Genomic DNA, 25,209 nt, shown 5'->3' with positions numbered 1-25,209 from the left:
CAAATGAACATTAATCCTTGCATTTTTCTCTCGCTTTTTATCACCCCGGGAATATGTGAACTAGTATTGATCGTTGGAATCTACTGTTTATATCTGCGTAGTTGTTGCCGGTTGATGTCAACATTTTTTTAGGACTTCTTGTTTTTACGCTCAGGCCTGTATTTTGTATGCTTGGCTTGGACAGAGACATTTTTATTTGAACGTTGGACAGAGACTTATTAGTAGCACTTTTCTCAAAGACTAGCTTCAGATAACTCTTCTTTGTTGGACACACTACTTGCATGCATAGATGTAGTAGTTTAAATCCTCTGTAGTATCCAATTTTGTCTCTAAAAGGTGTATCATTTTCCGCCAATGGGACATGCGAGAATCTTCTCATTACAAGATACTACTCGCATGATCCAATGGCCAAAACTATGCTAAAATATATACCAATACAAGCAAAATTTAGTACAACGGACTTGAGGGGATACTACCGGCACCTGAGTCATGTTGCCTACTTTACATCATCCAACTTAGGTCTTGTAATTATGAGAATTTTGTCTAGAATATTGTTGCTCGAATTGTATCCCTCGCTGCCTTTTGCTCTAGGAGTGCAGTATTTGTTCTTTTTGGCACAATCCTATGTTTAGTATGATAGAAGATACCATTCAGTAGTTTTGTTGAGCTGAAATAGCACCAAAAAAAGACCCGGTGCTTAATCCAAGTGGTCAATCTTCTTGTGATTGGTCTTCAAGAATAAGGTTGCCAATTTTGAGCTGATGGAGCAGTGTCAGTCCTTCGTAATAATTTAACTTGCTTACATACTGATATCCTTCCGCGTGATGGTAAGAAAAAGAAAAAGGTATAGCAGTAAATATATTACATGATGCTCCTAGTAGACCGGTAAATCAAGACACTGGCAATGCCATAACTCACTCTACTAGATTGACAATTTCCCAAGTGCACATGCATTTGCCAACCCCCACTTTACACGTAACACCTTTTTTTATAACCGAATATGCGGGTCAATTTCTTCGCACTTCGACTAATTTCGGGACACAGAAATTAACGATCGGGCACAGTCCTCCAGTGGCCCCAATGTTTGGAATGTTTGGCCTTCATAAAATTCGAACATAGAGTTTCACGAAATGAAAATCACCTATTTGTTTTCTCATGCCCACTTGACCAGACCCCATAAAATTCGAATATGCGACCTCATCCCATAACACTTGACTCAACCCACTGACTATAAAGGGCAGGCGTGGGCTTATTTGTTAACACCGAACCTGTCTTCATCCAACCGTCCAAAGCCGTCCAAACCTCTAGAATAAACTTGTGCTCAAGTGATTAAGGTCAGCAAACATAGCCACAAAACCGACATAGCAACAAATGAATGATTGAATTAACCCCATCTTTTGTATCATGATTATGACTTTTTAGAATGTCGGCTCAAGAAACTTTAAAATTATAAGCTTATCAATCTACTTATTCAAGAAAATCTATTTGGTTTACGTTGTGTGAAGAAATCCTAGATAGACATGATATAAATAGTTGTAAATACGTTACGGTAATGTATACTAGCGCCAAACCTGTGTGCTATGCACGGGCTAGTTAATTAAACCTTTTAACTAACTTGTACTAATACGCTAACTATTCAAATTATACTTTTATACTTTTTACAAAGTAGAACTATGGAGAAGTACCATTTTTAATAAGTTTCTACTTGTTGAAGAAAAAAGTAATTGTCTACGATAAAAAAAATTATTCAACCATATCTGTAAATTTTAAAATAATAAACCACAAACATCGATTTAGAAGAAGCTATAGTCTATTTACTACATTTTGAGGATATTATCAAGGGACGGAAAAAAAAAAAAGTATAGATCGAGAAACAATTAATCCACAAATTCCCGAACCAGCGAAGCAAAATGCATTTTCAATTTGCACATAACAATGATGAGTTAAAGAAAAATGAATTAAAATCGAAATGGTAAAAAACAAACATCATATTAGTAGAAGTAACTATTAAAATAAGTCACCTAACTCCGTCTTCCTCAATCTTAATTTGTAGCAAAGAATACGATTGATAAAAGCTATCCTAGCAGCTCGGCTCGGTTTGGCTCGTTAACGTTTAGCTCGTGTGGAGCTCGACTCCTTAAGGGAGGCTTGTTTAGTATATGATTAAATTCGGCTCGTTAAGGTTCAAACTCAAGTTTTTGACTTGTAAAGTAAACTAGCCGAGCTTTGTCATATAAATATCTTTACAATTCAGATGAATGATAGTATGATAACTCTCTATAAAAAGAAAGATCGCACTGTGATTGAGGGGCTGTTTGATGAAACTGAAAATTGAAAATTTTGCCTTGTTTGGATGGTGTTTTAAAAATTTTTGAGTTTGATTTTTAGGTAATGAGTGTATAGAGAAATTAGGGTAATGATTGGAGATAGGAGTAATGAGTGGAGAGAGATAGAGAGATAAATGAAAATAATGATTGGAGAAATGAGATTAATGATTAAAAATAGGGGTAATGAGTGTTTTTTGAGTTGAATTTTTTTTTCCAAATTGTGATCCAAACAAGTAAGTACTGAAAGTTGAATGTTAAATTTTTAAAGCTAAAAAGTTGTTTGATAAATATATTAAGGGAAATTTTTATAAATGGTCCCTCTAGTTTGCATGAATTTTCATTTTCGTCCCTCTAGTATCAATTGTGTTACTTTTAGTCCTATAATTTGCATTCTGTCTCAATTTCGTCCCTCTCGCTTACGGCGTTAATGAAACAAACGGAATTGGAGGACAAAATTGTCATTTCTCCTCACAGAGGGACTAAATTGAGATTTTATGCAAACTAGAGGGACTATTTCTATAATTTTGTTTTTTACTTTTGTTTTTGTAAATAAATTTAAAATACATCATATATAATATATTTCTCATCTCACTTTATATTGAATAATAAAATATACGTTGAAATTTTGTAAAGTTTTTATTATATACATCACAAAAAATATGAGAAAATTCGAAAAATGACCCTTATGTTAATTGTCTTGGTCTTGTATTTTTTTTTTCAATTGAATTTTCACTATCGTTATTTTTTTTGTCACATGATTAAAAAGAAAAAGTTGTTCAATAGTATTTAGAAATCTTGTAATTGTGTTTAATTAAGCAATGAAACACTATTAAATATTAAGAGATCAAATACATTAAAATATGGGTATAAGTGTATTTATTTTGGGACTTACTCATAAGATCACTCATATAACAAATAAACACGGATTTTAAACATTTTTTTTATTGGGTGAAAAAATAAGAAGATTATAAGAACATGATACAAAGACATTAGCTAAGGGATTGATTTGTACATTTTCTAATATTTTTGTAATGTGTAATGAAATATAAATTTTCCAATATAGTTTGATTACCCAATAAAAAATAATTCAGTTGTCAAATACATTACTTATGGTCTTTTTTATTTTATTTGCAAAAAACGAAAGTAAAATGTAAAATTTTAAAAATAATCCCTCTGATTTGCATAAAATTTCAATTTGGTCCCTCTGTGAGAGAAAATGACAATTTTGCCCTTCAATTCCGTTTGTTTCATGGATGGCGTTAGGGAGAAGGACGAAATTGAGATGGAATGAAAACTATAGGGTTAAAATTGATACAATTAATAGTAGAGGGACGAAAATGAGAACTCATGCAAACTAGAGGGACCATTTTTATAAATTTCCCATATATTAAACACTGAATTAAAAAACTGATCAATAATTTTAGTTCCAATTCTCTCTTAAATTTACTTATGGTCACAATGTATTTGTGGTAATTGTGGAGTGGTGATTGTGGTGGTGGTGGTAGGTTGGTGGTGATGGAGTGAGGGTGGGTGTGGTGGCGTAATGGTGGCGGTGGCTGCATAATGGTGGCAGTGGAGTGGTGGTGTAGTGATGGTAGTGAGTAGGTGGCTGTGGAGTGATGGTAGTGCAATGGTGGCTTTGTGGTGGTGGTGGTGGTTGCCTAGTAGTGGAGTAGTGGTGGTGGTGGAGTGATAGTGTAGTGGTAGCGATGGTGGTGGTGGTCGTGGTGAAGTGGCAGTGATGGTGGTGGCGGTAGTGGAGTAGTGGTGGTGGTGAAGCGGCGATGGAGGTAAAGTATTTTGTGGTGGTGAAGTGATGGTAGTGGCGGCGGTGGTGGATTAGTAATGGTGGTGTTGGTGGTATGGTAGTTTAATGCAAATATAGAAGAATTCAGCAAGAATTAAGTAGCTCAAGCTAGGGGTGATTTTCGGTCGATTCGGGGTGGAATTCCAGAAGATCGATTCGGTTCGGGGTAATTATTTCCTGGACCGACCCCGACCGTGTTGGACTTCGGTTCGGTTCAGGGTGGTGTCGGTCCATTCGGGAATTTCGGTCCACCCAAAATGGGTCTTAGTTGGGCCCATTTGTAAAAAAACCTGACAATGGGCCATTGCCCAAATGGCCAAACGGCCCAAACCCATATTATGTCACCTGCATTTTCAACATGATAATGGGCCAATGCCCCAATGGCCAAACGGCCCAAACCAACATTATTTCACCTGCACCTGTATCTTCAACATGAAAATGGGCCCAATAACTACAACTGATCGACTATGCATGTTTATTCCAACAGCAGGTATTAAAAAAAATAGCAGGGTATTAAAAAAACCCAACTAATTACTATATGCTTGTTTATTCCAAGGGGTAGACCAACTCACCAACAGCATATTTTTCAGTCCAGCAAGGGTATTAAAAAAAAGAATACCAACAGCATATTTTTCAGCCCCAAAATGCAGAGAATTACAAGTTCCAACTTTCAACCAATCCGAAAGAATTTGCCATAACAGATTCAACAAAATACTCTAAAGAATCTGCACTTCTTGTGAGCAGTTGAGCATCACCATTTTCAGAAGAATATAAAACCAGAGAATCAGTACTTCTTCCACCTGTTTTTTTTTCAACCACCAATTCAAAAGAAAACACTAACAGCTAACGACCAAGTATACTCAAAGAAATTACAAGTTCCAACTACCAAGCATACTCAAAGTCTCAATCTGCAGAGAATACTCCAAAGAAAAAGAAAACTTCTAATTAAGACCAGCTACATCTGGCACTTCAATCCGCACAAAAGGTTCCTTGCCTCCCTGGCATCCACTCCAAGCATCCATCGAACACCCCACCCGTACAAGACTTGAAATCAATAGGCAAAACAACTTAAAAATTTCAGAAAACGAAAACAGAGTTTGATTAGGGTTTCAGTAACCTAAAAGATATCAAAGTCCCCGTACACTTGTTTCTCTCCGATGAGAGAGAGAGAGAGAGAGAGAGAGAGAGAGAGAGAGAGATCTGGAAACCTGAAATAGTGAAAGCAGTGCGTAATTGCGTAGGTCAGGCAGGTGACGGAGGTGAGTCAGCGACAGATGTTAGTCGGTGACGGAGGTGAGTCTGTGGTCTGAGCGAGGGTGAGAGTCATGAGGGACCCACAGTGGATTAATCAAAATTAGATAGTCAAAAGTTATTACACCACCTTTTGATTATTCATTTAAGGGGTTCCTAAGGTTAGCAATGTAGAAGTCTACAATGGCATAATGGAACATTGAATAATCAAAACTTTTCACATCACATTTTCAACCTATAAAAATCTAAAAATTGTCACCATATAAAACATTTTTCAAACTAATACAAACATGTTGTTAGAAATAGAAAATAATTTTGAAAAACACTTTTCCATAAAAGTTTTTAAAAAATAGTTTTTGAAAAAAGATATTTTTTTAAATAAAAGTTTTTGAAAAAAAAATACAGTTTTACAAAAATAGTTTTTAACAAAAAACAGTTTTTGAAAAACGGTTTAACTGTTTTTGTAAAAAGAAAAACTTCTTTTAAAAATATAGTATTTTTCTTAGAAACATTGTTGAGAGAGAGAGAGACAAAAGGTTTTGATTACTGGCAAAAAGTTGTTAGTTTTGATTATCCAATGGCCAAAATTTGATGAGTTGCTAAGAGATTGTTAAGATTGGTTATGCCACTGTGAGCTCTTTTTTGAGGAAATATTGCTAATTTTAACAATTTTATGATTTTGATTATTCCACTGTGGATGCTCTAAGGGGAGAGTCGTGAGGGACAGAGAGAGGGCTGCGTTTGTGATGGTGACCGATGAGATTGAGGGAATTAAAGATTAGGGTTGAGCTTGTGTGGACCGTGGATGGTCAAGATTGAACAAGAAATAAACCAACGGTCCAAATTAATACGAATTATATAAATATTATATAAAATATATAGTCGGTTCGGTTCGGTTAGGCTCACGTTTGGTTCGGTCCGGTCAGTCCATATTTTCCCAAAACCAAGACCAAACTGAGGTCAGTTCGGTTCGGGGTGGACCAAACCTGAAAATTTCCATCCCGCCTCAGCCGAAACCGAACTGATCGGTCGATTTTTTCAAATTTTTTCGGTCGGTCAGGTTTCGTAACAACCCTAGCTCAAGCTATTTCATTTTTTTCCAGCTTTTTAGCCTACATTTTAAAAGATACTTAATTTATTAAGCAATGTAAAATATTATTTTCAAACCTATTGAATCACTTATTTACTTAATTGATTCAATTTTAAGTGTTGAATTTAGATTATCAAACAAACCCTAAGTCTTGTTTAAACAATCAAACTAGTGGAAATTTACTCGTAATTACCCTGTGAGAAGGTAGCGCGAATACGTTTTGAAACTTGTAAGGGCTCTTTAGACAAACACGAATTGATCATCATACTCTTGGGCCATTCCTCCATCTACTTAATTTGTTAGCACTTTTTGCTTCGAATGTGATAGTAATAGTCAATAGTGGGACCTCTTTGTTTTCCCGAAATCATCAGGTAAACATAAGCATCAATAGGTCCGAATATTCCTTAAATTGGCAGCAGGAAGAAAACATTTTCATTGGCAGGAGTATTCTAGCTGGATATGGCTTGTCAACGGCCCAGGTTTGGATTGCAGAGGTGCAGTTCAAGTGATCACAACCGTCATTTGACTTTTTTAATAGCCTAGATTTATTTTTAATCTTTTACCGATGTTATTATCGGAAAAAAAATTCAACATATCTGAACCATTAATTGTTAATATGAATGGTCCAGATTGAACTGTACACCTTCTATCCCTACAGAGTTGAGAGTAGGCGGATCCATTTTTTTTTTCCTGATAGTAAGGCGGATCCATTCTAGTTTATGCAAATCCCCCCCTACGAAATCACTAATGTTAAGGAGACACGAATGGTTCTCAAAAGAGGGAAAAAAAAAAAAGGAAAAAGAGGAGACACGTATATTTGGACCAAATCAATGTCTAGAGGAGTATTTTTTTTGTTAAACTCTAAAATTAGATAACTAATTATAGAAGGTTCTCGGTATACAACCCCTACAACATCGGTGATTGGACCAAATTTGCGTCCACATTTATCTATATTTCTAACACTGATCTATTTTCATGCAATACATTTATACTTGGATGTCGAAAAATTTGACTTAACTATATTATTACATTACTCTTCAAAAAAATAAAAATTTTAGAATTGTACGCTGCAGTGTGTGTGGGCCACCTCGCGATGGCAAAAATGTTTACAAAATTAAAAACTCAAAAGACCGAAAAAATATTAAAGCGAAGTTAAGCCAAATGGACCGTACATGTAGATACACACACGTATACTGTAAAGGCAGAGAAAGTAGTACAGTAAAAAAGCGGTCACGGAAGCTTAGGTGAGACCGACCACCACAAAACCCCAAGACCGTCTGGTAGACTCCACACCACTCCTCTCCCTCTCCCTCTCTCTCTCTCTCTCTCTCTCTCGACAGCAAATCCCACACGCTTCTTTGCTTCTCAACTCTTGAGATAGCTCTCTCTCTCTCTCTCTCTCTTGACAGCAAATCCCACACGCTTCTTTGCTTCTCAACTCTTGAGATAGCAGTACTAATTTTGGAAGCTTTTGACTTTCTCATCAGAGCTTCGCAGCACAACAGAGGGCTCTGTGTGGGGGTGGGGGGAGATTGAGCCAAATGACGAGAATGCCACTGAGCGTACTCCCGTCGGTGATCGATCTGGCTACGGATTGGTGGGACGACATCAACGAGTCCCAGCGCTGGCAAGATGGGATCTTCTACGCTCTCTGTGCCTCCTACGCCCTAGTCTCCTCCGTCGCCCTTGTACTCCTCTCTCTCTCCCTCTCTCTCTCTCTCTCTCTCTCTCTCTACATATACTCATTTCTGTATCTGTACCTATGTGTGTATACATTTTTCACTGGTTGAATTTTGTAATTTTTGAATCTGAGATTCGCTTCATTGTTTGTTTCTTTCGTTTATAACCGGGTGTGGGGCCAGCTTGCGCACACATGGACTAATCCAGGACAGACCTGAAGTTAACGACCGAAGTTAACAACCGTACAAAAGCTCCAGTGATCCCAAGGTTCAAGGTTTGGCTTTGGTGAGATTCAACCTTGCTAACTCTTGGGGCAAGCCCTTTAGTTGTTGTCTCATGCCCGTTGGGCCAAACCCCTTGGGGTTGGATTTGCTTCATTGTTTGGGAGCTGAGAGAACTAAAGCTTCAAACTTTGTTTGGGAGCTGAGAGAACTAAAGACGCAGAAAGTCTGATCATCTATCCTTGTGTTGGTGATAAGTGGTTATATATTAGACCATGTCCGGGTTTTTTCCTCAAATTATTCTAAATGTGAGTGAAATGGGGAGTATATCACTCCAGCGGGAAGGTACATATTTATGCGTAAGATTTGAGTAAAAGCTATATAAATTGCGTTGTTGGTAAGTGGCAACTATGAAAGACACAAAATGGCCTTGAATATTTAGAGTAAAAAAAAGTCTCTCGCATTGTGGAGGCCAAGTATTGATTTGGGTCAGTATGAATTCGAGTGGAGAGATGCTTTGGGTGGTTTTCTACTTCAGCATTAATTTGGTTCAGTATTTGTGTAAGGAGTGATGAGTGGTACATTTGAGAGCCGGAAATTAGCCTGAGAAGTACAAATTAATAGAAAAGGTCTCTGCCTTCGTTTAAGTGAAGAAATGAGTAGAACTTACTTTGATATGCGTTTGTTAAGAAGGTATAGGGTTGTATTTTATGTCACATTCAATTTTGAGCAAGGGCTGGATATGCCCTTATCGTTTTGTTTTTCCACGCACACAGAAGCTTTAGTAATAAGACTGTGTATCTAAAATCGTTGGTGGGATTTGACCTGGGCAATCCCTTTAGTTGCCATCTCATGCCTACTGGTTCAAACCCTTGGGGTTAGATTTGCTTCATTGATTGGGAGCTGGGAGAACTGAAGCTTCAAAGATTAATGCGGAAAGTCTGATCATCTATCCTTGTGTAGGTGATTAGTGGTTATATGCAACAACAGCTCAACACCGAACGGGCCTGGCCCAGCCCAAAAAACTGTTGAGCCCAGACCGCCAACCCAGGAACCCTAAACATGCAGACACCTCTGCCGCCACACCTCCGCCAGTGACCACCACCTCCCCAGCAAGCCGTCCACCACCACCATAGAAAACTTGTCGTGGCCATGAAACCAAAACCACCAGACACCAAGAACACCGACAACCATGTCGCCCGATCCCCACACACTCCTGAACTCCATGAGTGGCCGCCAAGAAACCGGTGCTCCAATCCTCATAAACGGCCTGAAAATCCGAGAGCCAGAGATCCATGAACGCCATGGATACCGTTTTGTTTCTTTCACGCACAGTAGCTTTATTAGTAAGACTATCTAAAATCGCTGTCTTTATCCAGTTTTCTGACACAGAAAACTCGGTATTAGTTTGTCTTTTGTTACTCTTGACAGTGGCTTCCATGGATTTGGATAGGCAAAATTACTTCTTTCTAATTTTTGACATAGTTGCTGGTACAGATCGAGTTGCTTTATGTGCTTTTAACTGCTTCGTAGTTCAATTACATTATTGTAAGCAATAAGTGTAAAACACAACAAACTCATAGTCTATCGTCTAATCTACAGTATACTATACTATTGCAGTGTTCCTAATGAAGTTCACAGAATTATAAACCCAAAAAATTAAGAGAAGAAGATGAATTCTCATTAATCCAAATGTTTAACCGTTTACAGAAATGAACCTTTCTATTTATCTAACCTCTCTAATATATTGTCCGCGTTCCGGTAACATCCTAACAGGTTTGTAACAGCTCACTAACCACTTGCTGACCTCCTGCCAGCTCCCTAACTGAATTCTACTTTGCAGCTTTAACCTCTTCCTTTCTAGTTCCAACAGTCAGACCATGTATGTTTTAACTTTCTAATGTGTAATGGGGGAACTCAGAACTGAATAAAAGAAAAGCCAATGCACATTTAGACAACGTACTGAGCCATCCTTTCATCGATTCATTTTGTAAAAACATTTTCCATATTCTCACTACTTAAATTGGATGTGTTCCACAGAATCGAAATTTAAATGTTTTTTTAGTTAACTAATGTATCTGACAATGTGGTGGATATTGATTTGTGAGGTCCAATCAATCTTGAACATGCAATGCATGATTTTCTTGGGAATTGCAGACTATCCTTCTTTGGTGGATTGAAACATCCTTTAAATTTATTCTACATAACTTTTGAATTTTCAAACGCATTATTCCCTCGTCACTTTGATGTAAATTCTGCTCCTGATCTTGAATTGCTTGGATGCCATTTAATTGCTGATTCATCAATTTGGGACAGAGTTGTTCTTTCACTTTAGATTAAAGAGAGTTGGGGAAGTCATAAGTTTGCATAAGCTATGTTTGCATGCACGTAAGCACCTGTGCTTGGAACTCCTACTTGTATGGTTTTGGTAGTAGATTCTCAATTAATCAGTAGATATATTTGGTGGGGAAGTTAATTTTGTTGTTTGTGTATGTTGATCGTATGCAGTTTCAGTTGATAAGGATTGAACTGAGAGTGCCCGAGTATGGTTGGACCACTCAAAAGGTTTTCCATCTTATGAACTTCATTGTAAACGGAGGTAATTATGAGAGTCCTGGCTAGTATTTTGTCATTTGGACATTTTTTTATGGGCCTTTTAACAGTCAAACTGGTTATTACAGTGCGTGCAATTGTGTTTGGATTTCATGGGGAAGTGTTTCAGTTGACTCCTAAGGTATGTTAACATCTGCGAACGTTTGCATCACATGTTTTGGTTTTCATTTCTTACTCTTTTGGTTTCTCTTTCCCCCTTCTTTTGCTAGTTAGTATAATTTATCCTGTTCCTTCTATTAGACTCTGAGTCAACTTTAAGGACGATTTCCCATTTGTTGTTGTAGTTCATTTTCCTTGTGTACCAATTCATGATTAGTTTGAAAAATTCCACAATACTTAGGAAGGTCAAGGACTTTATACTCCATGTGTTCATCTCCTTTCACCTGAAGGTCATTACTAAATAGGTGCTATTCTATTAAGTAATTCTAAGCTGAAATTTGTGTTTTCATAGCTTACCCTCCCATTGTCATTTTGCATCTGTACCGATGCTGGATTTTTTGTGAACTCTTGATTACAGTATTACTTAGGACGATCAAGGACTCCCTGCATCATAGAGTTATCCCATTTCACGCAGAGGTCGTTTCAATGTAGTGTCTTTTTATGAGGTTGTTCAACTTCGAAGCTGAATGTTGTGTTTTCATAGCTTTCCATTCTTTCCTAATATTTGTAACTGCTATCATGTTAGCATGTTAGTTTGGAATCTCCTTGCCCTCTTCTCTCATGTCAGTTTGTTACTGTCTGTGTTGATTGATTTCATACATCTGTGCTGAATGATTTCACACAACCAAGAGAATTTATGTAGTAAAAGGAAACTTTTATCAAGTTTGGAGCACTTAAGAAGCTTGTGTGGTTAACATTGAAGTGCTTTTCCCTAAGCACTTAAGTTCCACTTTCTTCAATGTGTCAAGTACATTCTCTCCTATAGTATGGATACAAAACATAAACTGTATGGATACAAAACATAAACTGAACGCCTTAAATTGACAGTTTACTTTTTCTTCCATACTGTCTGGGATGCTCTAGGCCGTTATGCTGACAATTGGCCTGCTGTATTTTGGACCAGGTGCTAATTTGGGTACTATTGGATCTACCTGGAATTCTGTTTTTCTCTACTTACACCCTTCTTGTCCTCTTTTGGGCTGAGATTTATCACCAGGCAAGTTCAAGCGCTATGAGTTCTGTCCCCTGAGCACTGATATACGATTCTAGGAATAGTCCACATTTAATTAGCATTCAGGCCTCTTTGCAACTAACATTTTGCAATATCGGTATGTGATTCTAATCTTTATTCTTTTTGGTTAATGGCCAGGCAAGGAGTTTACCAACAGATAAGCTCCGCATTGTTTATATGTCAGTAAATGGTGGAGTTTACTTCATACAGGTACTCTCCACCTATATTTCTTTTCCGATTGTGTAAGATGTTACTACTTACGATTGACTGGTATATTATGAGGAACCTGGGTATTTATAGTTGTCTGACAAGCAGCTAAGATTCATGTCATCCCGAGCCACATCAACTAGGACATAGATCTTTTGTGTATTTGCATGCTCCATTTCTTGACGATTGAACTGAATGCTTTCATGCAATAATATACTTAAAACAAGAATAAATTTAGTCAGCTATGAATTGATAGCTTGCATAGTATTAGTGCATACGAGCTTGAGTGATTTTTTGATTTTGACCGGCAATCGTTTGGCTAGGGTGGGATGTAAATAGGCTTACTCTAAGAGCATTGCTTTGAGAAAGTTACTTATGATATAAAACGGGTTAGCAATTTTAATTTAAGAATAAATTTGTGATTTCAGGTTTGTATCTGGTTATACCTCTGGATAGATGACAACAGTGTTGTGGAATTCATTGGAAAGATATTCATTGCAGGTTAGGCATCTTATTTGACTGTTCATATGTCAGAAGCTTCATTTGTGACAATTGAAAGTTCTTTCGAATCATAATTTGGAGTGTCTAATTACTATTGCTTTGTCTTATGTTTATTTTGTTTTTAAATTTTTCCAGTTGTATCATTTCTAGCAGCATTAGGCTTCCTGCTGTACGGAGGAAGGTGAATTTCTGCAACATAAATTTTAGCTTACGTTATTAAGCAACTGAAGCAATGTTCATTATGACTGTCCCTGCATGTAATATTTATGTTTTCTTATACTTCCATGTGATTCTGTGCCCAACGCTTCCAGATTATTTGTCATGCTGAGACGTTTCCCTATTGAATCTAAAGGGAGAAGAAAGAAACTTCATGAGGTTTGTGCTTTCCAAATACAGTCTGTTTATTTGATGACATCATAGTTGCTAGAATCGGTTGTTTAGCATGTTGTTGGGTATTCATTTTCCTTTGCATTTTGTGTAAAAAAAAATCTGTTCATTACTCTGCAGTTGTAATTAATTGATGTTCATGGTGTATACAAAAGAATTTTGCAATTTGGACCCTTTGAAATAAGAACAATTGAATCTTTGTCCTTCCAAAAATGATTTTAACTTTAGCCCTCCAAAACTCTGAATATTTCACCGACCTCCAAAATCGAAGTAGTTTTACTTTTAAAAATTTATGCATCTGCCACTGGCAGTAGTACGTTGGAAAAATGAATTACCTGGTCTAAATCTTCTTCAATGGCAGTAAATGTGACAGTAATTTCTATTTGTAGGAAGATCAGAGCGGACAAACCTCTGACCCTTGCTGAAGTTGATGTAATTTTGTTAGAGTTTCCTTGTCTGGATAATTAGAATTGTTTCATTATCTTGACTGCATAATGCATATTATCATTATGACTTATTAGACAATATAAGATGCATAGTGTTGACTGTAGCCTGAACAAGACTCTGAATCAGACAAAACTTGGCAGACAAGTTACCAAATCAGATATATTATCCTACTTGGCATAAATGTCACTTTTCCATCATTTTGCCAATGGATTGTACTGGGTATAACTGCATCCTCCAATTGACCTATTCAATATATGCTTTCCATAAAATGTAACAACTCGGGAAAGCCAAATCGTAAGTAGTTGCAGCAGGAAGACAAAAAATACGTCGACAAGTTTCTCTCTTCAATATAATTGCAACCTTCTGATAGGTGACAGCATACACCATTTAGTGAACTTCCCTCCCTTCTGTGATCATCCAATATGACGGTATCCTGTGTTTAGAAGTGCTACTGGAAGTCTGGAATGGAGCATATTGTTTTCTTATTTTTTAGTTATGCCTCGTGAACTCCTCAATCAAAGATGTTATTATTGGAAGGTGAGTGATATTCGCGGCATGGGTTTATATACTTAGAAACATGACGGTGCAAGTGCAACAAAGCAAGGAGTAAAATCTTCCATGCACTAAAGTACCAATGAATGTACCAGTGAAAGAAGCACTTCTGAGGTCTATGCCTTTGCATGAGTCTTCAAGCTATGTCACCATTATATCCAGGCAGCTTCTCTTGCTCTTTGAAAACTAGGATTATCTGGCGTGCTTCTTACTTTATACAGTCATTTTGTCCAATGTATGGTTGGGACTCTTGGGAGTGCTCTGTGAAATCTTCTTGGTGTGCCTTTTCAAATCTCTTTCTCTCCCCCATTTGGAAGGCAGCTTTTGTGATTATATCCACTGCATTTATTTTAGAGGGTTTGGTTGATAACTTATATGACATAACTCAAGCTCTTGGGAGAAGTAGCATGGTTGCAATACTTTGGATTCTATGGTTTGAGAGAAGTGCTAGATTTTTAGGGAAGAATTGAAGATTATTAAAGCTTTGTGGCAAGATTTGTTCTGGCTGCTTTTTTGTTATCAGCGACTCGTTTGAAGGGGATACTGTTGTTTCTTCTCCTAGAGATTGGAGAGATATTCGTAGATTGGGATGTATTTTGTTTGTGTTTTTTTTCCTGTTGGTCTTTGAATTTTGGTGGACTTCTTGTCCTCCCTGTATGCTTTTGACCCATTTTATTTTCATTTTGATAAAACCTCTTTGGGGCGTCAAAATTGACCGACATGTTAATTGGTCCCCAAGTAATTTGCTGCTAATGAGTGGTTATTGCTGCAGGTTGGATCTGTAACTGCCATATGCTTCACCTGCTTTCTAGTAAGATGCTTTGTGGTAAGTTTCAGGCTGTTCTGTGCACCAGTTATTTCAACAACAATGACCTTTGTCATTGCCTGTATAGAATTTTAAGAGGTGTTCATATTGTCTTATCTGATACAGTACTTGGTTAATGTAAACAGTCATACTATCCTGATTCTCGAGTCAAATAATTATTTGACCTTGTATTCGGGTCAGTCTGGATGAACTGGCGAAACCCCACGACGCGCTTCCCCACCCCACACCCAATAAAAGAAAACAAGAAAGAATTTAAAACCAGAACCAAAAAGGGAGAATTGTAAAGAAGTGAAGAGTTCCACGGATGATAGAACTCCGATAGTGGGATCAGAGACTTCTATCTTGCGGGTAGTCATTACCTTTGGCTTGTTAAGTGGTCTGTTTTTTTTCTGTGCCCTTCCTCAAACTTCAAGATGCTAGGAGGTCACGACGTAGGTGAAAATGAACTTTGCTTGAGGAATTCACAAATGTGTAGAGTTTACTTGAACCCCAACATTGGAAGTCAACTGATTATACTTATGTAGTTATCTTTCTTTCTTCATTTGCTTATTAGTTAGCCCATTCCTTAATATAACCCAATTCTCCGAATCCAGGATGTCCTTTCTGCTTTTGATACAGATGCATCACTCGACGTATTGGATCATCCAGTCTTAAACTTGATCTACTACATGGTACTCTACAGAACTAGTGCAAAGTTATTTTATTTTCGGAAGTATTTTACGCGCTTGTTTTTTAACTTCCTATTTGCTGAAAAAATTAACAGCTGGTTGAGATACTACCTTCTGCTCTTGTCCTATACATTCTGCGCAAGTTGCCTCCAAAGAGAGTATCAGCCCAGTATCATCCTATCCGGTAGCCATGGTGCATCATCATTATCTTTTTTTGTTTCACCTCGAAAATTGGTTGCGGCATTAGACGATAGTGGAGTCGAGGAAGAGAATCGGAGCCAGAAAATCAACCTAGAACATCCGGGTATGGCTTGAATGTAAGCATTCTTTTTGCCATGTATATACACAAAACTCTCTGCAACAAGCTGATGCAGTTAAGAGTATGAATATTCATTTCTCTGCGGTTTCTGCAGTTTGGAAGTTTGGTTTTTGTTGACATGTTTTGCAGTTCCTTGGGTTGGAGTAGGGGGATGAAAATTTCTTGATTGGATGGGATGCTACTTTTTTCATTTTTCATTAGGGTTTTTGACTTTTATTTATTCTTGTGTTGTACCATGGCTCTTGCCATTAATTTGTCTCTCTCGCCATATTATAGCGTTACGTAGGCATTGTACAAACTCGTAATCAATGTAATTTTGTTTGATTTGGTTGTCGCCTTTTTTTCCCTTTCGGTTTGTGCTCTATTTTCATGGTGAGAATTCAAATTCACGGATTTATTCAACTTCAAAAAATTTGGGCTTCTGGCACTTGTACTGCAACGATGATGAAAAAGGATTAAAAAGAAGAAAAAAAAATCAATTGTGCCAGTTACTTCTTGTTAATCCCCGTCCAAAAAATATACTAACAGAGAAAACTTGCAACTACAGTGCATCTTGTTAATCGTTTTGTTTGTTTCTCTAAGCTCACAGAATTCTTACGACGCTTATAAACAATTTTTGAACTGAGAAAACCTGCTAACCACATTGCATCGCATTTTCAAAAAAAAATTGTTCTGTTTTGTTTTTGAAAAAAGAGTACTCTTTATACTACACACTCTTCTATTTTGAGATATTTTAAAAATCTCAGTCCTCTTTGAAGAATCAAGCAAAGAAGTATAAATAAATTTCCAAAATTCACCCTCATAAATAAGGGGGAAAAGTCGTAAAAATGAAATGAAAAATCAAAGCTAACTTTAAAAGAAAGCATACAACACATGCATGTCATTAAAAAGTTCGAACTCTTACAAGGAACCTCATTAAGGGACGGAGGGAGTACAAAAAATGTGCGGATGTACGATCGCGACCCCAACCCTAGCTCACTACTAGAATTTAGACAAGCGCAAGGCATAATAATAGCAAGTAAACTCATAAAAGATTATGCAAAAAATGAGATTTACAAAAAGTAGATTTCTCACAAGTACCGTGCAGCCTGAATTATACAATAACCAAACTCGAATCTGTATGGCAAGACATCGAACACAGCCATCACTCAAAATGGCAAACCAGTTTCAATTAATGTGTCACTCAAAATGTATTCTCACCAATAAAGGGCCTACTATAATCATCTGACCATCCAACAGATTCTTCAAGCAGATTTACCACCTTAGCATTTGTCTCTGTCATCCAAAGATCTGATTAATTTGGTTCAGGTTCCTGAACAGGTGGAGCAGCAAATCTCACATCTGTGGGCCTCGCCACCACTACAGGCTCATCTGCAAATAGCCATTTAATAAGCGATGGGGTTTTAAGGGGTCGACGGCCTGTCATCCGAGGGTACACATCTTCAAGAAAATAGTAGGCATGACCAGCTATCATTCCCTGAACCACAACAGTACAAGTTAGAGTCGACAAAAATGGTACTTAAAAACTAAGAGACTGATCACTTGGTTTCCAAGCTAAATGGAGAGTGCTCTAAGTGTTCGAACGAAGTTACCCCCATACTTCAGATATGATCCACACAGTAGAAAACTCCGAGTAGAAAGTAAGGGCAAACTAAAAACCCAGAGTCCCATATTTTTTTACAAGTATCCGTGTTACTACGTCTCTAAATGCACATCTAGTCATCTATTAACTCTCACAAAATGCATTTACAGTTTTACCATGATGGGTGGTGTGTGCATGAAGTAAAAGTACACATACTGAAAAGGATCGTATTGTGAAAGAAAAACGAAAAAAAAAAAGGTCGAGATTTAGAATGCTTTTTCTCAACTCCAAAGTAAAACAAGAGAAGTGGATAGAAACAAGAGAGGACTATGAGTCCAGTAGCGTGCTTTTGAGTATTGCACATAAGGATTCCTCTTGTGCTCCACTGATTCAAGGATTGTGTAAGAAAATGTACGTATTTCACTGGGTGAGACCCGTGAAATTATGTACAGCAGGGATGTGCCTTCCAGATTGTTTAGCAATCCCAAAAACAAAAATACCCAAAGCTTCACCCAGCATGGGTAATTTAAATAACTGCTAAAACGCAAATGGTAATCCGAACCCAATTCCTCATCTAAAATTCAGTACTATAAAAGCAATGTATCAGGTTCAAAAAGCCAAAACTGAGGACCACATTTGTCACACAAGCGCATACAATGGAGAAAAAATGATAGTTTAAAACGCACCAGTAGATCCACCCAGGCACTGGCACCAACAAGAACAGAGAATCCCAAAAGAACCTGCATGAGAAAGAGTTGCTAGTGAGTGAGAGACTAAAATCTGTCAACACCATGCAAATGTGGGACCTTCTCTGAGCATCACTACCTCACCCAGCGTACATGTAAAAATAACACACTTTCCTCCGTTAAATTCCAAATGCAAGAGGACCTCAACAAGAAAACAAATAATATCCAGGAGGGGCACCATTTCATTATTTACTTTCCAGTAATAATCTGAACCCCATGAAGATATTCAATGACAGTACTGAGCAATAAATAACTCAACATATGTCCTCAGGAGTCATATATATTTAAATTTAAAAGACAAGGGACAATCTCCTGCAGGAGAGGATTGCTTTGGGGTGGTGGTAGTGGAGCAGACCCTTTTCCCAAGCTTGATATGCCTCCGGAAATAGGTATCAATATGCATGGTCATTTTTCGTCATTGTAGCCCAAGTTATTCTTTTCCATGCTAGTAATACATTTCCTGTAGGCCTAAGTGATGCGAACAAGGATCTCCCAAGAGTTCAAAGAGTGTCTGCTTTTGATAAAATTCACTAATAGTAACTCATGTTTGCATGCATGTCGAATAGTGTCTGAGTAACAGTGTCTTGGCACAACACACGATGCAACACCTTCCTTGAAGAGTCCTTACGTCTTACTACTTCTGGATAATGCTTGTACATTTGATTAGAAACATATCAGACTTCATAAAGAGCTCAAAAATAAAACTCAAAAGAGAATCTCCACAATTTCCTTCTTTGGTGCTCTTGTTTGGGCTCCAAACGTTTACCTTCCTCTTGAGTTTATCCGCGTGCACACGAGAGAGAGAGAGAGGGTGTCTGGAATTCATAGCATAAAATTGAAATTTCACGTACAAGATCCTTTTCTTTCTCTCTTTTTTAATGAGGAAATAAACTTGAACGATAAATTGCGGCCCACAAAAAGCATGTTGTTAGATCTGATACGACTATACTCAGTCTACAGCCCCAGCAGGAAAAACAACAAATTAACTCCTCCTTCGGTAGAGGACCAGAGGTGAACAAAGACGACTCCACCAGATTCAAAGACCTGGACAATCCAAAATGTAAATGTGACGGCTGTATTTACGAGGGCATTCTTCTGGAGAAACTCTTTGGAGGGATTTTACGGGTTTTAATGGGTTTCAAAAGAATGCAAGACAGTAGTTTCAAAGAGTTCTGCAGTTGACGGTGATGGCCAGAGTGCCAAAATGAATAAATGGAAACTAAGTAGCTGAAAATGACAGTGATTTTCTGGATTTAGCTGATTTTCCAAAACATAGTTCCCATTAAAAACACCATAAGGGCTGGAACCTCTATTGACGACAAGCAGTTAAGAGAGGAAGTCCTTAATGCAGATGTATTCCAGGCATCCAATGAATTATTACTTCAACAAGATAATGCAAGTACATCCGATCAAAAAGAAGATAATGCAAGTACATGCTGAGATCACTCACCCATGGAAGGTAAGCTGCAGTAAAAGTAAAGAGCCCCAAGAAACTCATGTGGATGTAAGGATTTTGCTTGCTCCACACATAGACCTGTAAAATGGGCGAGGAAAAAAAAGGTTAAGCCTTCGGAAACAATTTATAGTAAAGGAACTAGAAACGCCTGATCTGCAAATGGAGGAACACTAACCATCATGAATGTTAATGAATTACTCAGAAATATTATCTTTGCAAATGACTCAGATACATAAGGTATCATCCCCCCTAGGAGAACAATTCCAGTTAAAACAGAAGCGCCAAATAAGATCATATAAAAGAAATCTGCAGTCCTTCCCCTGAAAGAATTTTCTTCAAGAAGCTTGCAGTATCGAGCAAGAAAGAACATGTGAAACAGGAAGTCCAAATCTGGCAACATCAAGATCCAATTGTTAGAAGAAAAGCTATCATAATCAAGTGCATGCACATCTTAAAGCTTAAACCATCTGAAAGTAGTGCAAGATTTTCATCAATAGGAATAGCTGTAGTCGAAGCAAGATCTAAAATTTCCAACATCACTCATCAACTAAGGGCAAAATATGACCCATGGACGAACAGTTTGACCATCAGAACTGAGACCAAATTTAAAATTTAGATTAGACATAATAAAAATTACTCTCTGTCCAACAGAGGGGCAGGTAAGCACGGATATTAATAATTTAATGGGTAATCAGATCAGCAACAGCAATGATTGGAGGGATTATTGAGTGACCAAATGTGAGTACGGCAAGATTTAGGAGTGATGCATATGCAAGCAACCTCAGTTCAGTATGTGGACAGGATTAGGAGGCGACTGGCCTCCTGTGCAATGATTTACATATAACCACAAAAGCACCACATGGACTCAATAGCCACGGAACCTCGTGTTGAAAGTTGGAACACTCAAATGGGATTAATGGCACATTCTTTTCCACGCCTAGACGAGCAGAGCACTCGTATGCACCCATAATGTTTTGACGAATAACAGGGTAAAACTGTGACCAAGCACGTAATTCTCTACAAAGTGTGACCTACTACCAACATTAAGACTCAACCAATCCATACTGAAGCAAGAAGGTTACTGAATCAGGGAAAAAAAAAAAGAGTAAACACCAACAAAAAGGCATTTCATTCTCAATGGATATTCAGAAGTTCATAGAGAGAACAAGTTACCCATTTTCCGGAAGTAAAGGAAATTCGTGACGAGCCGCCAAAACTGGTAATGCTTGACCACAAGCTTGGGGTGCAAGTACAAGTTATGAGGAGAGATAATCTGCAAATAAAGTTTACGAGTTAAAATCAGCACTGCTTAAATAGCATACTGCGAAATACGAAACTGAAAAGGCTGCGTCTCGCGGCGGGCGGGATTATGAGATGACCCAGGGTACTACTGTCTTCGTTACCAAACCCCCCATATTGTACTCGTCGAGAAAACATGGTCCTTTCTAAATTAACTAGGTTCAAAAGTTAAAATACCATTCCCCTTTATACCATCTATTTCCTTCTATTAATTGTATGCAAATACGTATACGTATCACCCCCACATTAGAATCCCATGTCCTTCCAGGTGTGTAAACAAGTACTTTTGACAAAAAAAAAATAACAGAGAGTAATCTCCAAATAAGCACCGCAAAAACAGCATTCTCTTTTCAGACAAATACACACAAGTTTTTTTTTTTTTGGGCACCAAATTGCAAAAGATTGAAAAAGCAGTTGAAACTAAACCGAACCCACTAATACCTAAACGCATGAAAACCGTATCGCAATAACAGGCGATGAAATCAAGAATCCTGTACAATTGCAAACACTTAAAAAAAACCATAGACAAAAACAGAGAGCCTTACATCGAGCGAGCAACCGATAGAGGTAACGATTGCAGCAGTGAGATACGACCGAGTAATGATCGGCATCTGTTTGTACCATTCTTCAACAGCTTGAGCCATCAAACCGAAACCCTAACTATGAAATACAAATGGAATTTCTACACCAAATTCAGAAAGTTTTGGAGAGAGAAACCAATAAAATGCCTATTTATAACTTCGAATCGATATATACAACTTACAGTCGGTGTACTGCGAGGTATGTCAGGGGATTGGAATAGGAGAGAGAGAAGTGATATGAGAGAAAGTTCATGGTAAATCACGAAAACTAGAAGGAGCTGATTTATACAAGGGCGCTTGGGTGCGTTTGTGTATTTCCAGTCAAAAAAAAAAAGGAAGGGTAAATCTTTTGTCGTAGTATGTAAGGGACACGCGAGATGAGGTCGCGTGGAGGTCACGGACCAATCACTTGGCTTGGTCGACAAGTAACGGCCAATCATCTGCTGCGAAACAAGAGTATCGATGTCAACGGACGGTGGAGAAAAATGTCCGGTTCAGTTGGAAAAAAACCCGGAGGATTTTTAAATCGGGTAAGACCGCCGATTCTGTCGTGGATCAGATTGGGTCCGGTTACAAACGAACAAAGCTGCCTGTGAGGTCAGTTCGTTAGGGCTCAACTTGGTTTGGCTTGAATAGTAACGAGTTGAGCAAAATTTCAAAGCTCGGCTCGACTCCCTAATAAAGACTTGTTTAGTAAATGAATCAAGCTCGGCTAGCGGATGAGCCGCGCGAACTCGAGTTTTTAGCTCGTATAACAAACGAGCTAAGCTCAAACACAATAAAACTCGACTCGACTCGACTCATTTGCGTCAAGCCTCCTGGTTCCCTGTTTTGTGCCTATGGTTTCGGTTTGGAACCCAACCAAACCCCACGGATTATACCGGGTTAAAAAGGGATAGACAAGCAGTAGATTAGGTTCAAATTTTGTTCAACAGCATGGTCACGTTGGTGCCAAATACAAAGGTGATGTGACCCCTTGGATTTTTTTTAGTGCAATTGTTTCCAATTTTATTTACAGCTTTTTACCTATGGAAGGAAATAATTCTCATTAAGGATGGACGCAAATGTTATTTACCGTTAACTTCATCATAGAGTGTGATATGACTTTTATACCCCCATACATCAAATTTTCGCAAATTTTGCGCTCTCTCTCTACGATTTTGGTCTGCGACTACAATTCCACTTCAGATCAACCTAGATCATTCATGAACGAAGCTTTGATTCAAACCCTAGAGGTTTCATTCTCTTGATCTGCATGGTTGATTGCTCGTTCAAGCTTTTGATTAGATTTTTTTCATTATCTTGAACGCGGCAGGGACATATTCGCATGGTTGATTTCTCGGCAGGTTTAATGTGGTTTCTTCACATTGCTTCAGATCTTTTTTGCTTCTGTGCGCGCTTGCACGTCTTTCTTTCTCGAATTGAATGAGCTAGAATTGTATTAGGTTGAACTTGATCAAAATTGATTTGAGTTTACCTGGAATCACATTTGATATGATAAAACTTGAATTAGGTTGACTTTGATCACAATCAAATTGTCTAAATTAATTTTGACAAATCACAATCGATTTATATGGCAAATCGCATTCAACTTTGTGTAAATCCAATTGAATTAAGTAGAATTAGATTCATTTTTGTATAAATCCAATTGAATTAGGTTGGATTTGCTTTTGCATGTGGTTTTTTTCCTAAGTTGAGAATATTCTCAGACTTTATTTTATGTAGAACTTAGGATGAATGCTAGTGCTGTCTGCTATGCATATGCAAAGTTATGAAGTTCCTACATCACCTTTTTTGCTTTTATTACTCTTTCTTTTTGGTTCAGTTTGATAGAAAATCTAGTTGTGTAACTTGAGTTGATGTGTAGATGGGGTGATATAACTGTTGTTCTATTATTGACACGGGACTTGGGTTTTAACTGTCTGTGTAAGAAGTTGGTTGCAAAGTTTCCTAATTTGATGCAAGGAGCATTTCGACTTTCTTATTCATTTGATGGCCATCTTAATTGTCTGTTGGAAAGTGATGAAGATTTGCAAACTTGGTACACTTTGGCGGTTTCTTCTCGTATAGATCGTGTGGACGTTGCTTTTTCGAATATGTTGGTTCTAGTACAATTCGTAAGGTGCCTGATTCTAGGTCATAAGCCTAAAGTGTTGAAGTTAGTTATGTGGATTAATCTGATTAGAGAAGTTGGTCAAGAGTTCTCGGACAGTTTGGTCTTTCGGTTGCAAGTGTTTTAACACCTTACTTTTCTTCAGAACTCGAGCTTCCCATCTTCCTTTGCTACTGGTGTAGGAACATTGTTAACATTTGTTACATCGACTTTTGGACCTTTTTTTGTATTCGCCTTTCGTTCTTTCTTGGTAGATTTCCCATCCAATTTCTTTCTCTCGTCCTCCTTGTTTGGTAAACAAACTCTGGCCTGGTGTTTGGTGTTCGAGTCATTTTCTTCACTCTCCCATACATGGAGTACCTCATTGGGCACCTATGCTTTGATAACTGCTCTTTGCTGGCCTATTCATTTTTGGCCTGTTGTGTGGCTTTTTGCGCAACCAGTACCTCGTCTTGCTCATCTATAAGTTCATTATTCTTCGTAGTGAGTTTTGTCGCTTCAAGTTGGAGTTCAGCTTTCTCGGAGCTATTTGTAATGGCTTGGGTGAGATTGTGTACCGTCACATTAACCACCTCATCCTCTAGTTTTGGCTTTTCAGTCTCGAGCACGTAATTCTTTTCTTCTAACTCTTTGACAACTTTATGCACAATCCCACCCGCCAATTCACTTGTAAGTTTCTTGGTAAACAAACTCTGGCCTGGTGTTTGGTGTTCGAGTCATTTTCTTCACTCTCCCATACATGGAGTACCTCATTGGGCACCTATGCTTTGATAAATGCTCTTTGCTGGCCTATTCATTTTTTGCCTGTTGTGTGGCTTTTTGCGCAACCAGTACCTCGTCTTGCTCATCTATAAGTTCATTATTCTTCGTAGTGAGTTTTGTCGCTTCGAGTTGGAGTTCAGCTTTCTCGGAGCTATTTGTAATGGCTTGGGTGAGATTGTGTACCATCACATTAACCACCTCATCCTCTAGTTCTGGCTTTTCAGTCTCGAGCACGTAATTCTTTTCTTCTAACTCTTTGACAACTTTATGCACAATCCCACCCGCCAATTCACTTGTAAGTTTCTCCTTCTCATTTTGGTTCATTTCCTTCAGCAATTTCAAAGCTATTGTCAATCGCTTGTTCTTGATTTTATACTCTTTGATTTGTATCTTAAGCTTCTTGCTGTCATCACACAACTTTCTATTTCTGCCTTCAACTCTTCCTTTTTGTGCAAAAGTTGTTGAATCCTTGATTTTGCATCGAGTTATTTCGATCTCTTCTTGAGTTAGCTTGGCAAGTGATATTGACAATGAGCTATAAAGAAGAAGAGTGCTTGCGGTAGTCAAGAAAGTAAGGGAATTGTAGACATCCCAAATTGAGAT

General features: G+C 37.9%; 2 protein-coding genes across 2 annotated transcripts; one reads left to right on the top strand and one right to left on the bottom strand.

The window, feature by feature from the left end:
- The first annotated feature begins 7,730 nt into the window (after positions 1-7,730).
- On the top strand, positions 7,731-16,401 carry LOC131313446 (tobamovirus multiplication protein 1). The gene is made up of 12 exons (XM_058341754.1): positions 7,731-7,755; positions 7,963-8,163; positions 10,885-10,975; positions 11,058-11,110; positions 12,053-12,145; positions 12,299-12,370; positions 12,796-12,868; positions 13,004-13,049; positions 13,180-13,243; positions 15,027-15,080; positions 15,674-15,751; positions 15,844-16,401. Exons 2-12 carry the CDS (start codon positions 8,017-8,019, stop codon positions 15,934-15,936), a joined length of 864 nt encoding a protein of 287 aa, XP_058197737.1. The 5' UTR covers positions 7,731-7,755; positions 7,963-8,016; the 3' UTR covers positions 15,937-16,401.
- A 675-nt stretch (positions 16,402-17,076) lies between these two features.
- LOC131313445 (derlin-2.2) lies at positions 17,077-22,033 on the bottom strand. The gene is made up of 7 exons (XM_058341753.1): positions 21,914-22,033; positions 21,696-21,810; positions 21,025-21,124; positions 20,027-20,241; positions 19,846-19,929; positions 18,336-18,389; positions 17,077-17,544 (listed from the first exon to the last, which is right to left on the bottom strand). The coding sequence occupies exons 2-7, from the start codon at positions 21,792-21,794 to the stop codon at positions 17,362-17,364; spliced, it is 735 nt and encodes a 244-aa protein (XP_058197736.1). The 5' UTR covers positions 21,795-21,810; positions 21,914-22,033; the 3' UTR covers positions 17,077-17,361.
- Positions 22,034-25,209: the final 3,176 nt, after the last annotated feature.

Source organism: Rhododendron vialii, chromosome 13a, assembly GCF_030253575.1.
Source record: "Rhododendron vialii isolate Sample 1 chromosome 13a, ASM3025357v1".
NCBI lineage: Eukaryota > Viridiplantae > Streptophyta > Magnoliopsida > Ericales > Ericaceae > Rhododendron > Rhododendron vialii.
Note: the sequence above shows the minus strand (reverse complement) of the source record. Positions and strands in the feature narration are given on the sequence as shown.